This window comes from Coffea arabica, chromosome 8c (assembly GCF_036785885.1).
Source record: "Coffea arabica cultivar ET-39 chromosome 8c, Coffea Arabica ET-39 HiFi, whole genome shotgun sequence".
Classification (NCBI taxonomy): Eukaryota; Viridiplantae; Streptophyta; class Magnoliopsida; order Gentianales; family Rubiaceae; genus Coffea; species Coffea arabica.
The window spans coordinates 10,583,835-10,601,609 of NC_092325.1; the positions used below are offsets into that span (position 1 = coordinate 10,583,835).

The window sequence follows — 17,775 nt, forward strand, 5'->3', positions numbered from 1 at the left end:
CACTACTGCTTTGCTCAATGCTCATTAGTGCCTTATAAGTGCATCATGAATGATCCACCTCATTTTTCCAGCTTAAACAACTGTGTTTCTTTTCTTAACAAAGGGAGCTGTGCACCACAGGAGATCCTGTGACACTAGCGGATAGACTAAATTGCCCAACACCATTTGCAGTGTAACATTCCCATGATCAGCGCAGAATAGGTCCAGAGTGGTTATGGTCTGCGGATTTAAGGTCCATAACCAACAAGCTAATGATTGATTAAAAATTTCCATGGAATAAAGGACATATGAACTAGAACATCTGAATTCACATTAGTTAGAAAATGGGTATATATGTTTAAAAATCTATTACGTAGGGGGGAAAGGAAAAACATGTCATTTCTTTCTCTTATTTGCCAGCTTCATATAATATTCAAAGCCTAGAGTGTTTCGTGCCCGAAGTCCATTACCCTCTCATTCCCATGAATGTACCGCAACCTTCATGTTCCTTCATGGATGCAGTAAGATGAGATGATTTTACGGATGAGGATGAACCTAGAGTGTTTTATGACCTTGTTAAACCATGACACGGTAATTGCATAAGCTAAGCTAGGACTGCTTAAGCAGTTTTCACTACATAGATGGTAATTGCTATGCGAGATACTATACAGTAACCATATCAATTCCTGCATAAAGTTGTCTGAATCATGTCGAAGTCCGCTGGATACAACCTTGGAGGCTCTGGGGGCCTGAACTAATGCCTCTGGATACAACTTTGGAGGCTCGGGGGACCCTGAACTAATGCCTGGAAGAAGATTCCAACTCGAGGCTTGGCCACAGGGCCCCCAACCGAAGAATGACAATTCGGGGAATTGGTCAGGTGACCTATTTACAAGGGGCACCGACGGTTGCAGATGCAATCGTCCCCAACGGTTTTAACCATTTTCAACAGCGGGTAACTTTGATTACACACGGCGTAACTTTGTTTGCATAATGTATAATTTTAGTACAAAATTTTACGGGCTCCACACACGGTGGGAAAATTGATGCACAACTTGTTATCTGGACCGTACAAAATTTTTTGGTCAAATCATGACCATTAACTGCTCAGTATGACCGCCCTGCTCCATTTCCATTCCAGTGACACTGGTTGATGTGACCTATGCCGTGATATGGATGGAAGCTTATATGTGGGGGCGCCAATCATTATGACGACCCACCTTCTTGTAAATAGCACTTACGCTTAGGTTATAAATACTGCATTTTACCCTCATTTTGAGGGGAACGGCAACAATTTTGCTCTCAGATTCCCGAATACATATTTACCTCAACTACTAACTTAAGCATCAAAGTGATACTAGGGGACGAACTTCACTCCTTTGTTATTTTCTGTTGTGTTCACGGGCAAACAGTTCGACTTCACCGAATCATGCCCACACAGAGGCCTTTCTTAGAAAAGTCTAGGTCTGTTTGGATTGTAATTTATTTGGGATTATTTGGGATATTTTTACTGTAGCACTTTTTGTGATGTGATGTATGTGAGATAAAAAGACATTGGGAAGATAAAAAGGTGTATTGGAAATTGTAAAGATGATGTAAGCAAATAAAATTGGGAAAATATGAAGCAATCCAAACAAACCATTTGATGCCAAATATGTATAAAGGGGAAGAAAGCGGAATTATGTATCTGTATTAAGTTGGTGCAACCAAGTACCAGCATGCTTGGCAACTCGGACAAATACTTAAATAACAAGGGGCTATAAATGGTGAACCAAATGCTTCACCTTTTTGGAGAGAGCATATAAAGGTCCATTATAGAGATGATAAGGATTTAGAAGGGGACTATTATTAAGTGAATTTTTTCTTTCCTCATGAATATTACTAAGTGGTTTAACATAGTGATTAACTCGTAGTTAACCATGCTTCAAGGAGAAAAGGAAAGGCAACTCACCTAAACCTCCCACAAAAGTCAAGTATTAAATATAAACTAGTTAGATCGATGAATAAGCAACTTAATCAAATTGTTAATCATGGTTTAGATAATAGTTAATTCATTTTTTCTAGATAAACAACCTAATATAGTTGATGAATAAGCAGTATCCTTCACAATTTCTTGTGTATTAGCAATTGTACCCCCATTTCCTTGAGTCTGAATTGTTTTTTTAATAGAAAAATATGATAATACCATTTCCTAAGGTTTAAACTTTCAAAATATTAAGTATCTGAGGTCTCATGTTATACAAAACATAATCTATGTATTTCATGATCTATCTATAGAAGCAATTTGTATATTTGCTAATTGCACAAGGCAATTTACTATTCATTTAACATTACATGAGGACAATTTGTGCTTAAGCCTAAAAAAAGAGACAAGGAGAGTGTGTTGTGAGTGAGTGGAAATCAGGGACTTTTTATAGGACAAAAGAGAGATGGTAAAATAGAGAATCAAAATAGGTGACATGACTCTCCTATTTACTTAAAAAAATTAGTAGGGAAAAAGTGGAATTTAAGAATTTGGAAGAGGAAAGGGGGATTTGATCCCAGAATCTCCAGTGTTTCTTCTTTACTTATTTATGTGTCACAAAGATTTCCTATTATGCAACATTAATTTGACAGAATTTTCACAACTAAGAGGAAAAAATGCAAAAAAAACCCAATAGGTCAATAGCTATAGGCAAAAAGAAAAACTACCCATACGACTAAGAAATTATAAGTTTCTTAAATTGGGCAAAAACGAAGATGATGATGAATGATGTTGATGCCAAAAAATAGTTCAATGATCTAAAGAAGATGACGGTAAAACTCTAATGATGACTTGAAAAAATGGGTAGGACTTTATCCCTAGGAAAATTCCAATACTTAAAATTTGTATTTTTGTAATGAGAGAGAGAGAGAGAGAGACTCTCCAAATATGAAATTCTAGAGAGATAATCAAACTTATTAAGAAATATACCTTCTTTTTATGGAGAGTTTTGGTGGGTCTCAATTTGGATCGAAAATGCACTTGTTATGGGCCAAAACCTTTCCTTCAAGTCTCAATCCAATAGGAATACATTCTCACTCTTATTGAGAGCTTCTCTCTCACCGTAGAGTTTTCCTCCTCCTTGTATTTTCAAGTTTCAAATTTTTAAACTCCAAAAATCCAAATTTCAAAAGTGTCAAAATGCCAACCTACAACAACAATACCCAACAACACAAGCTTTGAATTTTAGTATTTACTATCCGAATTCATTTACTAGCACATGTGTTATCTGAGACAAGCTTTAGGGTTCAGGAATGCTCATCCAGTTGGGACAGCTTGAGTCATAAAATGACCACTAATGACCACTTTTCTTTTGCTTAGCTTTTCTTCTTTCTTTTCTGCATTTTTCAAACACTCTGATCATAATTATCACTGAAAACATGCTTCCTTGATATTTAACCCGCAGGTTTAATCAAGTGTTTCATACATGGAAGGATCTATCAAGAAATACTATCAACCCAAGCAATGATCATGGCTGCTGAGATTACGTATGCATTCCAAAAGTTTGATCTATCAACAAAGGAGATATAGGGCATTGACTTGAGTCAGGATGATGTGGAAGCTAGCACTAAAGAATGCTGATTAAGTTTGGTTGGCAAGATCAATGGGGAAAAGTTGGCAAATTTTATCGGGATAAAAAGCTTCGCCAACCATGTTTGGGGATACCCAAGAAATCTGAGAATAACTGAGTTAGGGCCAAATTTATTGCAGTTCCACTTCATATCAGATGTTGACAAAAAGAAAACCTTAAATGGGAAACCTTCGATATTCGATAGCCAACTGCTGGTAATTAGAACATAGGGTGAAAGAATGGACTAGGAGGGATAAACGCGCTTCGTGCGATGAAAATGTAAAATGCCCTGCCCAATTTTGAAGCAATGAAAATTGTAATTTATGTAGAAAAGTATAGGCATTTCACAAGTTTAGATAGTTAGAGCCACTGTTTTACCAGTGTTTGGTAAGGAAAAAATTCCTATTAACCTGAAAAATGGAGTTACTGATTTTATTTGTGATATTTTTTATGTTCTTGGGCTACCTCATAATTTATTGAGCATGGGTCAATTGTCAGAAAAGAAATATGATATTTGCATCAAGGATGTTGTACTATTTTTGATATAAAAAAAAAATCTGGAATGGTTACCAGCATGTCAATGACTCCAAATCACTTATTTTCATTGAATTTGAATATTAAAAAATTTTCGTATCTAAATACAGTGATAGATGATAATAATTGACTGTGGCATATGAGATTTATGCATTTGAATTTTGACAGTTTGAGATTTTTATCTAGTAAAAGAATGGTTGATAGGCTGTCTAGTATCAGAAATCTTGACATAATTTGTGATATATGTATTTTGAAAAAGCAACACCGGAATGTTTGTCAGATAGGTGAATCCTAGAGAGCTAGAAGACCATTGAAAATTATTCATTTAGATTTGTACACTGTGGAGGTTGCTTCTAATAGTGGCTGTAGGTATTTTATTATTTTTATTAATAATTTTAGTAGAGAAACTTGGGTATATTTTTTGAAATAGAAATCTAATGCACATGAAACCTTTAAGATATTTAAGACTTTGTTGAGAAGCAAAATGGATGTCAGATTAAAATTTTGAGAACCGACATGGGCCAAGAATATTTTGTGTGTGATGATTTTCTTGAGAAAAATGGTATTCAACATCAATTGATTGCTAAGTACACTCCACAACAAAATGGAATGACAGAGAAGAAGAATAAAATAGTTATGGATATGGTGAGATGTCTGTTGAACTTGAAAAGTATACCAAAATCTTTTTGGACAGGGGCCGTGGTTTGTGTTGTATATTTGTTGAATAGGTGTCCCACTAGAAGTCTTCCCGATAAAATCGCTAGAAAAAGTTTAGAGTGGTAGATGACCATTTGTTGGCCATCTCACAGTATTTGGGTGCATTGCTTACTCTCATGTTCCTGATTAGTTGAGGAAGAAACTTGATTACAAGGGCGAGAATGTGTATTTATTGGCCATAGTGAAGTTTTGCAAGCTTACAAATTGTACAATCCTGTGACAGAGAAGGTGATAGTAAGCAGAAACGTAACTTTTGATGAAAGAGGTATTTGAAACTAGTCTACTAGAGATCTCAAAACAATAAAAGTGACTCTAAAGTATTAGGAATAGGAGGTTAATAATGATATTCAACCATCACCAATTGTTCAGGGTCTATAGACTGAATTAACTAAATGTCCATAGTATCAGCTGCAAATGCTAGATTGTTTGTAAGATTATGTGATTACATCAGATGATGTTCCTTCTGACAAAAATATCATTAATTTTGCTTTATTTACAGATTGTGACCCATGTGTATAAGGAGCTAGTTCGTGATGATCGTTGGGCAAAAACAATGGAAGAAGAAACTCATGCCATTGAGGAGAATGACAGATGAAAACTTATTTCTTTTCTAATTGGTAAAAATGTCATTAGAGTGAAGTGGATGTATAAGACAAAATTTAAATTCAATAGAGAAGTTGATAGGCACAAGACGAGATTAGTGGCAAAAGGATACAAGCAGAAGCTCGGAATTGATTATTTTGAGGTGTTTGCTCTTGTTGTCAGATTTGACACAATATGTATGATAATTTCTCTAGTTGCCCAGAATAATTGGAGAATTTATCAAATAGATGTCAAGTCAGCTTTCCTGAATGAAGTACTCAATGAAAAAGTATATGTGAAATAGTCAGTAGGATTTGTTAGAAGATATTAGGAAAATAAAATGTATAGATTGAAGAGAAACTTGTATGGATTGAAACAAGTTCCGAGGGCATAGTATACGTTTTTCTATTTTCTTACTCGTGGTTTTCAAAGATGTCCATATGAGCACACTCTATATATCAAATCTTTTGTCCGTTGTGACATTCTTATTGTGTGCTTGTATGTAGATGACCTAATTTTTTTAAAAAAAATAATCCGAAAATGATTGTAGAATTGAGGGAGGCCATGATTAAGCAGTTTGAGATGACTGATATGGGACTTATGTCGTATTTCTTAGAAATTGAAGTTTTTCAATCTGACTATGGGATTTTTATTTCTCAAAAGAAGTATGCATGTGACATTTTGAAAAAGTTCAAGATAATTACAATGAAACCAATTATGACACCAGTTAAAGCAAATTTTATATTGACTAAAGAGGGTATTGGTTTGATTAGCAGGTTTATGAAAAATCCATGTCAGTCATATTTGCAGGCGGCTAAGAGAATTTTGAGATACATTGGAAGCACTAGAAGTGATATTATTTTTATCAGGAAATTATCCAATTAAGTTGTTTGGCTACACAAATAGTGATTGGATAAGTGATACAGTTGATAGGAAGAGTGTTTTAGGGTATGCATTTCTTATTGCTTCTCGACTGTTTTCTTGGAGTTCTAATAAGTAACAGATAATTGTATTGTTTACAACGAAGACGGAGTATATTGTAGTGGCTAATAGTACAACTAAGGTTTTATGATTGTGTCACATGCTTGATGTTCTATAACACAAGCAGATTGATCGTATGAAAAGTTATTGTAACGGTAAGTCGGAAATTGAGTTGTCAAAAAATCCAGTTCTCGATGGATGTAGCAAACACATTGATATGAAACATTACTTTACACGTGAGTTGGTTCGAGAGACGGAGATTAAGATTGACTATTGTAGAATTGAAAAGCAAGTGGCAGACATTTTCACCAAGACGTTGAAAACTGAGACTTTTGTGAAGTTGAAGAAGATGTTGGGCATGTCCAAATTTGAAAAGTTTGGTTTAAGAGAGACATTATAGAAAATATTTAACCAAGTATGAGTTATTAGTGGCCACATGTCTTTGTTTAATTGGTACATTAGATAGGTGTATGATTGTATTTTGTAGTGTGAAACGTAGGATTAATTTTCCATGTTAGTATTAGTAGTAGTAATAGGAGTCTGAAGTAGAGTACTCTCGGGTCCTTTGTATATAGAAGGTCAATAGCCTATGTTTTCGTTTGTACTAGTGAAATATGATCAATACCCGCAACTAGGGCTGCAAACGAGTCGAGTCGAGTCGAGTTTTGAGCTAATCGAGCCGAGTCTCGACTAAATTTTACCAAGCTCGAGCTCGACGAGCTGGCAATTTTCGAGCTTATAGCTCGACTCGAATCAAATCGAGCCGAGCTCGAAAAAAATAAAAAAAAATTATTTTATTTTTTAAAAAAATAAATAAAATAATATTTTTTTCTGAATAAATAATAAAATATGAAGGATATATACGTAATTTCACTATGAAAATAAAAAATAAAAAATATATATAATATATGTAATTTTATTATTAAATAAAATATATATATATATATATATATATATACTCAATCTCGCGAGCTAACGAGCTTAATATTCTGAGTTCGAGTTCGAGCTCGAGTTTGACTCGAGCTGGCTCGAGCTCGACTCGAACTTGACTCGAGCCGCTCGCGAGTGGCTCGATTCGTTTGCAGCCCTACCCGCAACCCTTTTGAGTTGAAGAAGATTTTTTTTTTCTTTTTGCCTTTGTCTCCTATATCAATTTTTCTTGAATATTTTTCCTGTGGGCTTATGTTTGATTATTGTTTCGGGTCCATCAAATTCTAATTTTAGGTAATCAATTTTTCATTTGCTTTTATATTTATATTATAGTTTTTTTAGTAGTCCAAAAAGTTAATATTCATAATCAACTCAAGATTAACTTTGGTGCCATATAATCACTTTACATAATTAGATTTTCAATATCTAAAGCAAACGAGAACATGGCCGAGGTTTTTTCTTTTTCTTTTTGGCCTACCATTCCAATTCTACGTAATAGTGATAGTTTTTTTTTTATTTCTTCTTATAGTTGTAGAGTGATTGTTTTTTCCAAAAGTAGCAACTCAGACAAGCTTTTTACAAGCATAAATATTGTCAACGACGAGTCAACATTTTCGTGTTCTAGTATAACAAAGAATGCACCAAATTGGCCTCAAAACATGAAAACAACAATTCCTCCACCAACCGTACAGAATGTGCGAACCAATGTTTTGAAAACCGGACCGGACCGGCCGGTTCGACCGGTTGAACCGCGAACCGGCCATGGCACCGGTCCGGTTCAATGACATTGTTGACTTTGCTAGAAACCCGGTCAAAGATCGGTTGAACCGTGAAAACCACCGAATAGGATTGAACCGGCGGTTTTCCGGTTTTCAGCTTGCCCTTTTTTTTTTTTTTTTTTAAGTTTTGCAAAATGCAACAATCAAGATTCGAACCAAGACCTTTGTAATAAAAGACCAATGTATTAACCGTTGCACCATCACATCTTATTAGTTTTTTTTGATAACTTATTTATATAAAGCAAATACTTATATTTCTTTTTTCCATTTTTCTTACAAAATCTCATCCCCTCATGACTCTTTCTTTTTAATTTTCAACTCTCTCTCTCTCTCTCTCTATCATCTTTTCTTTTGTCACTCCCTTTTTAATCAAACCTCTTTATTTTTAATTTATTAATGTTTTCTCCCATCTTTTAATTTTGTTTTTGTCCATTAAATTGAAAAAAGTTAAAAAAGAATTTTTTTAACCCAAATTATTTAATGCCACAACCACTCACTTTTATCTTATTTTTTGTTTCTTATCAAGTTTACATTTCTATTTTCGATTTTCTTGATTTCCTTCGAACTCCAAATTTTCTTTTTTAAATTGCAATATCTAAATCTCAAAACGTAAATTAAAATTTAAATTCATAATATCTAAATTCTCAGATACATGAATTTTGTATAATTTCAAAATATTGTGATTTAGATATAATTGAAATTGAGATGAAATTTATTTGTTTTAACTTATAATTTAAAAATTTTATTTTTAAAAATCCAAGTTATTAAAAAATAGTAAAATTTTCATCATATAAAATATTAAATTAGTCCATTACATGTCTTATTTTGCACATATATATATTTATATAAATTATTTTTAAAAAAATTCATTGAACCGAGGTTGAACCGGTCCGACCGGTTGAACCTCGACCCTTTCACTTCACCGGTTCAATTAACGGTCCGGTTTTTAAAACATTGGTGCGAACCTCAAAGGGTGGTGATAACGCCACAGCCCAAATTTTAATGCCACTACCAAGTACCAATTTCAGCTGAAATGACAAATTCACTTTTTTTAATGTGCATTCAACCTTTCAACCTTTAACTATTGGAGGACATCATTGTCATTTTGATAGCAATTTGCTGTGGAAATAAAAATGGTGCTGTGGATATATCATTTGCCAACCTCAAAGCATAGCTAGTTGCCTATGATTTTATCTACGCACAGTATGAGATGTTTTCTTAAGTTGGATGAGTGTAAACACCTGATTCTTCAGCAAAAGCACATTCAGTATTGTTAGCATAGGAAATAAAAGTTCTTCAAGTTTTTGGGAAAGTTAATCCATTTGCACCTTTTTTGACAGTACATAGTCCATGTTATCAGCGATTAACTATAAGGTTATCATATTATAGGATTTGTGGAAATGGGATTCATAGCATAAGTTTTATTTATTTATTTATTTATTTTATTCATTTTCGGGTCAAGTTTATCTTACACCACAATACTTTTATAATTGTCAACTCTAAATTCACTTCCCCGTCGACTTCTTAAATCTTACCCCTTCTTTGTCAGGAAAAAACTCTGATTCCATTTTGTCTTTTTTTTGTCAATTAAGATATTAGTGGATTTATTTCCTTAAGTCTCATTTGGTACTCATCATGGACAATTGCATTTTGAAGATAGCAAAGTTGGGAACCTTTGTATTGGGTGCTTTAGCGTGGATTTGGGGCTTCTCAGTTACCTGCTAAAAATAATGCATTCCCTTTAATAATCTCAGTTCTTTGATGTTTTTACCCAGTTGTCTTGTGTAATTTTCCTGAGTAAGTTGATTATAATTATTTGACATTGGATGAGTTTATTTGGAATTAATAATAGAAGATTTAAGTGACTAAGTGACTAGTTATCTCGTATAACAAAATGGTACTTTGGTGCTTTTAAACACAATTTTTGCTGATATAAGCAGCAGCATTTCTAACATCACCTTTTTTCAATTTCTTTTTTCTGACTTCACTGAACATGAGGGGATATCATATTTGATCTATCACTCAAGAGGTTTGACTTTAACCAACTTGTCTTAGATAAATTGGCCACAAAAAAGAATTTAAAATATCTATTGAACGATAAATTGAGGGTTCGAACCTTATATCTTATGGTTATAAAAATCCAAAAATAAGCCTATCTTCCCTCTAACTTCTTATATAATCCGATTGGGTTCCACCTCCCCTAGTGCTGCCGATTGAAAAAAAAAAATCGAGAGGTTTGGCTATAATTTGAACAAATCAGTGGGTTCAACTTACAATTTCTTCAAACCTCAAGAAGGTAAATTTAACTAAGCCTATGAAGATTCATGAAACATGTCACTCTTGTGGATGTCAGGCCTTTCTGGTCATATTTGTTTCAATTGCAAATATGATGTAAGTATAAGACAATATGGGTCAAGTGAGTTGCCACACCACAACACTTTCTATAGTAAGAGATAGGTTTTGACATGATTAAAAGAACGATACAAAGGCACAACGTATGTGCATAGATATGTGATTTTTTGAAATAAATCACAATTAGAGCATGACACATTTATGCCCTTAACCTCGATATCATGTGGTAGTGGTTCAATCATTAGTTGTTGAGTCAAGTAGTAAGGAGTTTGATATCCCTTAAATAAGGTTTTGGATTTGGATTTTGTGAATAGAAAAAATAACATTGGGAAAATCGCTCTACAAAAATAGGTTTGACAGTGCTTGACTCTAAATTAGTCGGACCTTTACACAAAAAAAAAAAAGAAAAAAAAACTATGGTAGCAATTCATAACCACGAAGGTGCCAGACCTTTTGGTGAAGGAAAAGGAAAGAAGGGGAAAAGACAAACATACAAATTAAAAAAAAAAAAAAAAAAAAAAGGATGGGGGGGGGGAGGATTAAATGGAAACACATTCCTGAATTTAATCAACTAACAATTCAGATTGCTGCCCTATGTTTCTGTATCACTTAGCACCCCTTAAAATCATCACTGATCTCCCCAAGAGAAAAGTAAACTTGAAAAATTAATTTAAGTTGGAAAGAACATATTTTCATTCCACAATTGCTTTTTTTTTTTTTTTGGGTCTCACTTGCTTCATTATCAAAATCCATATTAGTATGAATAAAAGTTTTATAAACCAAGGAAAAATTGTATAGGAAGTTGTTAGTCAAATGTAGCAACATTTAACAGTAATAGCTGTCGAGGACACTATTGTTACAATGGTAGTGCTTGCTTGTGCTTTTGGAACTGCATATTACAGGTGTTGCGTTGAATAAAATGAAACAAAGATGGGCGTATCTTGAAAACCTAAAGGGAGGTTTCTAAAATTATCAATATAATCAAACCACTTAATAGGTAATTTCCCTGTCCTAAGTTTAACCAAACAATTTGGTCCGGTTAATTTGAAGACTACTTAATTGTCCTTTTATTTTTGGGTGGGTGGAAAAATCACACTGTACAGCACCTTTTGTGACGTAATGTATGTGACTAAAAAATGTACTATATGGAAATATTAAAAGTCAGTTAAAAAACATCTTCCAATAATATAAAATAATTTCACGAAAAAAATATTAAATCAATTTCTAAATACTATTCAAACATGCATTACTCTAGGTTACTATGAAACCTCATGCCAATTCCTTTCGCATGATTTCCCTTCCCAATTTAAAGTTCCAGATACATACCATACAGCCCTTTGACACCATGAAGCAGTAATCCTCAGATTACAATCATGTTGCATGAAAATTGCCATACCAGGGCACGTTGGACCCATCATTGATATGGCTTTTCAGCAATTTTTTTTTTAAAAAAAAAAAAAAAAAACCCACCTTCCTCTATGATTTCCAGTGTTGACAATCCAGCTCATTTCAGAGCTTATATGCATCAACAACAGTAGCATAATGTCAAAGACGGAATTTTTCAACCTCTAAAACTGCAGTGCACCGACCATAAATTCATCAAGAAAAGGAAATGCCTGGCTCGGCTGGCTCGAGAAACTGATGAAGAAACATAAAGATCAAATATTCGCAGGCAGTGGATCAGATCTGCAAACATCCCCTCGACAAAGAGGACATACCCTGTACTCAAAAAGAGTTGTTAATACTGGTTTGAGAATCAAGACAAATTTTAATTCCACTCAAGTATTGAACCACTTCCAATGCATATTCTTGTTATGCACTATGGTGACCAGACATCAGTTGAAAACGAAGAACAAATATAGTATCACAACAATCAGAAGTTTAATTTATTTGTAATGACATGGGGAGAATTGTAAGTACCTGTGAATTTCTTTTAGCCATTTGTCTATACATGCCTTGTGATATTCATGACGGCAAGGCAACACTCGTACAGAATCACCTTCCTCATACTCAACAAGGCAAATATAACATCTGCAATAGGTTAAAGAAAGCAATAAGGTTGCTTATTCAAGTAAACAAATGAAAGCTTGTGGGCCAGGCCTACTAAATACCAGAAAGTTCCTCAGCTGTCCCAGTTAATGTAACAGAAGTAAGTACCCAAGTTGGACCCATTTTGGTATCATGCCATACAAAACTTACTCTTCCCCTCTAATTGCAAGTAACTTTATTACCCTTAGGGAGTAAAATAGAGATGCAGTCACGTAATGGGAAAAAGAAAGGGTATGTCTTCACCAGTCATTAACATGAGTAATGAGTAGTGGAGATATAGGTTGATGTGTCAAACAAACTATCTTCAAAACACAAGACTCGGGGTACAAGCTATGGATCACATGTAAGGTATCCAAAATAAAATTGGTAGCAATATCACAAGCTTGAACCATAACCTAACATTTTGGAGCTTAGTGTTTGTGAGAGGTTTTCAAGCCATCTCAGTCATCTCAGACAAGTCTAGAACAGTATATCAGCCACATTGTCCGCTGCAGCATACCATTGTACATCTGGGCTTGAAATTTGACAATTTTTACCAGTTTGAGTAACAAAAGGAAAGCTGCCTTTTACATCCAAGTTACAATGCCTTGAATAATGATGGAAGAAAAGAACCAAAGAGTTGCATAAGGAGAGGAGCAGAAAACAGAAAAACCCAAAAACCATGGATAAATTTTTTGTCCTTAATCAACAATCATAAACTTAGTTAACTTGAGCAGTAGATTTGCTGAGCCAGCAACCTGCCTTACTAAATGGTTCTCACAAACCAACCATTTTACTGTAATAAGCCGCTTATGTTTTATTTTGAATGATGCAAATATCACTCACTACGGTTCCGCTAACAGCTGTGACAGACAACACAGTAGATTCCACATTTATAGCTGTTCTCTTCAGCTCTTTCTTTCAAAAAAGTACCTGCCTTTCCATTTTTCTTTCTACATGGAGATACGATGGGCAAAGATTAAAAAAAAATTTAAAATGTGCTATAAGTGGAAATTTCAAGTTTAAACGATATTTAACAGAAGAACTAATCAGAAAATGGAAAAGGGAACATGTACTCACTGTGCAACTTCATCTTGTAGATGCTTTTGTAATTTACTGTATAATCTCAGAGGCAAGGAATCCACCACTTCATTTGGTGCTGGAACAGATCCAAGTGACGACATGGAAGGCCGGGATGACAAAACTACAGATTGCTGGTGAATTTCATCCAGAACCTAGTTAAGATGAGTAAAACGTTCAACTCCTACTGCAAAAGTTAAAAAGGAGGGGAGTAACCTGTAAAGGGAACGTTACCTCAAACAAAGCTTCTGCCAACATCACAATTCTTGATATGCTGGCCCTAGCACTAGTTTCATCATTTGATTCAGCCTCTCGAGGATTAATCCGACATGTGCAATGCCCTCTCCTGTGTTGACCAGACAAGATGCAAGACCTTTCATGTCCAGAAAGATTCTCGAAACGGCTCCCTAGACGCTGCAGTGCACGCACCTAAAGGAATGTATGTATATCATCTAAAAGTTGTATGAGAAAAGAAAGGTTGTAGATCTTGCAGCTAATATTATGCCCTGGAAAGGTTATATAGAATGCATGTTTATGATATTCAAGTCCGGAAATTAATGATGCAAGGCTATAGTCCTCTCATTATATCATATGCATATATAATACACATGAATAAAAAGGTGCCCAAGCCAAATCCAGCATCAAGTCAAGTTGAATCCCCATTTCCCTCCAGCCACCTGCGGCCAGGGTTTCCAGAAAGATACTGCAATCAGATGATTATTCATACTAGATACATCTGCAAATGGTAGAAATAAGACTACCAGAGCAATGTGGCAACCATCGAGGATGAATGAAGGAACCATAGAGCTAGAAGACATAATTAAGGAATTGACTTTCACTGAGATTGAATGGTTGTTCTACCACTGGCCAACAAATGTTGGCATATGCAGGCTATTGTACAACTGTTGTATTAACCACAGAGTTGTCTATTGTTTATCCTAACTTCAAAAGATGAAAATTATTAGTGCACATCATGTGTATGACTTCAACCAGAATTTATCCAAGAATCAAATGTCAGAGCAACAAATTCCATTTTCTGATATCCTTTATTTAAGCTCTTGTATCCATCAGCCTCTGCCGAAATTAACATATTGGAACTTTTCCCACATATGGAAATTGGAAATATTCCTCGTTGACACAGAAATAATCATAGTCGATGTACTTAATCAGAGGAAAAATTTTACAAACCTGAGATCTTATTCTTCTGCGTCGCTCAAGGAAATTTGATCTATACTCCAGGAGGTCATGATACCTGGCTTCTCTGGGTCGTGGTGTATCACCATTATGCCTATGCAATGAACCAGACGCATCAGCTCTTGACCGACTGGAAGAAGCCTGTGAATCGGAGTTCTCTTCAGCTGATGTTGGTCTTCTTCCAGCACCCAATATCCGGCCTTCACTAACTTGACTTGCATGTTCTGTTTCTCGGTCTTGTTCAAGAGGACCAAAAGCAAAGTCTGGAAATGATGTCCTTCGAAGAACCCTATCACGAAGTCTGCCAACACTCAGAGTTCTACTAAACCGCACATTTTGTTCCACTGTCTCCTCAGATGCAATACGTCTATTAGCCAGTCCTTCTTCAGTACCTTCACTATATGCACGATTTCTAGAAAATGAATTCTCACCAGAGTCTACTCCAGGATCAACTCCCTCTCTTGCTGCACTTGGAGTTGAGGTACTCTGTAGAAAGTCACCTGTACCTAAGTCCTCACCAGGTGACATGGCAGACCGACTACTAAAGCATCTCGGAAAGTGATTATGATTGTGTATCCTATCATTTTCATCAATCATGCTCCCAGATGTACTTGGTTCATCTTCATTATTTGACATTTGAAAGCTTGTTGAAGATGCAAAATAAGGTCTCGCAGAACCTAAACTATTTGCTCTGTTCATTCTAAAGCTAATATGACCAGGTAATATATTCAAGCGAGAAAGGAAACGACTTGAGGGGTTTAGCCCTCGAGATGAGAAAGCTCGAGACATACGACTACCTCTTGACTGATCCCACTCATCACTGTCCATGCTGGATGTCACACAGTTTAATTCATCGGGCTGCTGAACTTTCACCTTTCTGCAGCATTTAGTTTTCACCTCATTTGAGCCAGGCATGGTCCCATTTGCACAACAGCCATCAAATCCATTTCTCTTAGATTTATTATCAAACATCTGAAGCATGACACAGATTTAGGTGTCACCAATGAATAAATGCACGAAGGGAAAAATGAAAAGTTTTCTGCATTTAAAATGATAAAGTCTAAGAATATGTAGAATTCATCATGTAAGTGGCAATGCTCAGAAGCAAAACTGATCCATCTCAGCTTTTGATACTTGTAAATAGATAATTTAGCATTATTTCTTTGGTAGCGACAATACTCCCCTAGAAAACTTTTAGCAGTTACCACTGTGCCAATCACCCAGATAATTTTATCCAACATATAATATTCTTCTTATACACCTTCTGACTGAAAATTTTAGCTAGTTTTCCACGCTCCCCTCACTACACAAACACCATCCTCCTCCACAAGTTCTCTGTTCTTTTGTCCTTCTCCGGTAGCACTAACTAGACATACATCCCCAATATGTCAAATTTACTCTCCAATTGCCATTTCAATCACTACATTCAATTTTGGATATATTCAAAGCCAACAAATATCATACATAAATCACTTTAAAAAAAAGATAAAATTATACTTTAATTACTAGCCTAAAAAAAATTTCCATATCGAATTGAAGGTCCAACTAAGGACATGTTTTTTTCAAGATATTGATCAACTTCGTCCTTGTGTTTCCAATCTCTCTAACTCCTAACCCTTCTTTAGCTCTCATTAAGCACAACCTATATTCATATAATATAAAAAAAAACTTACAAATCACCAAAAAGAAAATTTTAAAAAGAAAAAAAGAGTAACACTCTTAACGTACAATCCACCAAAGCAAAGAAATACAGTAGGTGCAGTATACGCACTAAAGCAAGAATTAAATAAGATCTGTACTAAGACCGAAAAATATAACCATATAAAAGAAAAAATACAGGCAAAAGAAAAAAAGATAAATTGACCTGCTGGTCAGCATTGTGGGAGTCGGATTGGTGTTGGGATCGGAGACAAGACGAGTTGAACACTCCTCTATTCCTGTAAGATCGACTCCTTCTCACAGACGGCGACGTCAGCGGCGGTGACGGCGAATGCAACTGCGATGGCGACGGCGATGAAGACGAAGAAGAAGCTACATTCTGCTTACTAGAACCAGAACCCATCTTCCACCACCACCACCACCAATGACAGACCCTCAAGAATGGGCTGAGCTGGGATTTTCCAGCCAAGATCTATTGAACAAATTTCTGGGTTTTTGTCATTTCTCTATAATTGATCTTCAGATCCAGAGATGATTGCAGAGCTCCCATTCTTTTTCCATTTTTCAAGTGGCATTAGTACGGTTTGAACTTTGAAGAGATGTGTATAGAGAGAGTGAGCGATACAAGAGATACAAATAAGACGGAGATGTTTAATAAGATGTGTGATAAAAGGGGGAAGGGGACACGCGCATGGCGTTATTTGTGCCAGTTTTTGGGGATTCAAATCTCTAACGCTGTATAGGATATATGCCTACGTAGTAGGGCCTGTTTATCTTATTGAGATGTATTTCGTCTAATACAACTTTTAATAAAAGCATTTATTAAGTAGTTAAATAATTTCAATTACGTATTTCGTCTAATATAAATTTCAATAAAAGCACTTATTGAGTAGTTGAATATTTTAAATACATTTTTTGGAGCATAATTCAGTAAATATTTATTGTATTAAATAACGTTTAATTTAAAATTTTTTAAAATATAAAATGATTAGATTTAGTGTTTTATTTTGTAGAGCACAAAATCTATTCTAAAAAAATCAAATTTTAACTTTTGCTAAAAATACTTTTAACGCCAAAAGTTTCGCTCCTAATTTTATGGAATAATGTTCACCAAACATCTTATAAGTACTTTTAGATCCCATAAGTTTTTTTTTTCACCAAAACTATTACAACACCAAACAAGTCCTTACTAGTGGTAAGTACACTTATTTCTATAATTGTTCGATTAATTTGAGATAGATTTTTTAGCAAGTTAGGAACTAGTAAATTGGCTAGTATATATAATATAGATGTATTTTTATTTTTATAATATAGTTTTATTTTTTTTGTTAAGTAGAAAAGGGACGGGACTTAGGGCTTGTTCATTG

The 17,775-nt window shown here is 34.8% G+C and overlaps 1 protein-coding gene across 2 annotated transcripts; it reads right to left on the reverse strand.

Moving 5' to 3' along the window:
* Positions 1 to 11,643: 11,643 nt before the first annotated feature.
* On the reverse strand, positions 11,644 to 17,106 carry LOC113705510 (uncharacterized). 2 transcript variants are annotated; one of them, XM_027227388.2, is made up of 6 exons: positions 16,614 to 17,106; positions 14,744 to 15,721; positions 13,790 to 13,984; positions 13,556 to 13,689; positions 12,368 to 12,478; positions 11,644 to 12,166 (listed from the first exon to the last, which is right to left on the reverse strand). In XM_027227388.2, exons 1-6 carry the CDS (start codon positions 16,809 to 16,811, stop codon positions 12,106 to 12,108), a joined length of 1,677 nt encoding a protein of 558 aa, XP_027083189.1. In that variant the 5' UTR covers positions 16,812 to 17,106; the 3' UTR covers positions 11,644 to 12,105. The 2 variants fall into 2 exon arrangements, with proteins under 2 accessions (XP_027083189.1, XP_027083188.1); XM_027227387.2 differs by having other exon boundaries at positions 13,556 to 13,710; positions 16,614 to 17,104.
* Between the last annotated feature and the right edge of the window lie 669 nt (positions 17,107 to 17,775).

Excerpts from the sequence above, each read along its gene's own strand:
- LOC113705510 (XM_027227387.2), bottom strand. The coding sequence starts at position 16,811 with ATGGGTTCTGGTTCTAGTAAGCAGAATGTAGCTTCTTCTTCGTCTTCA. Across the intron at positions 13,985-14,743 it reads GCAGAAGAATAAGATCTCAG|GTGCGTGCACTGCAGCGTCT; the intron begins GTTTGTAAAATT and ends ACATTCCTTTAG. Across the intron at positions 13,711-13,789 it reads TGGCAGAAGCTTTGTTTGAG|GTTCTGGATGAAATTCACCA; the intron begins GTAACGTTCCCT and ends CATCTTAACTAG.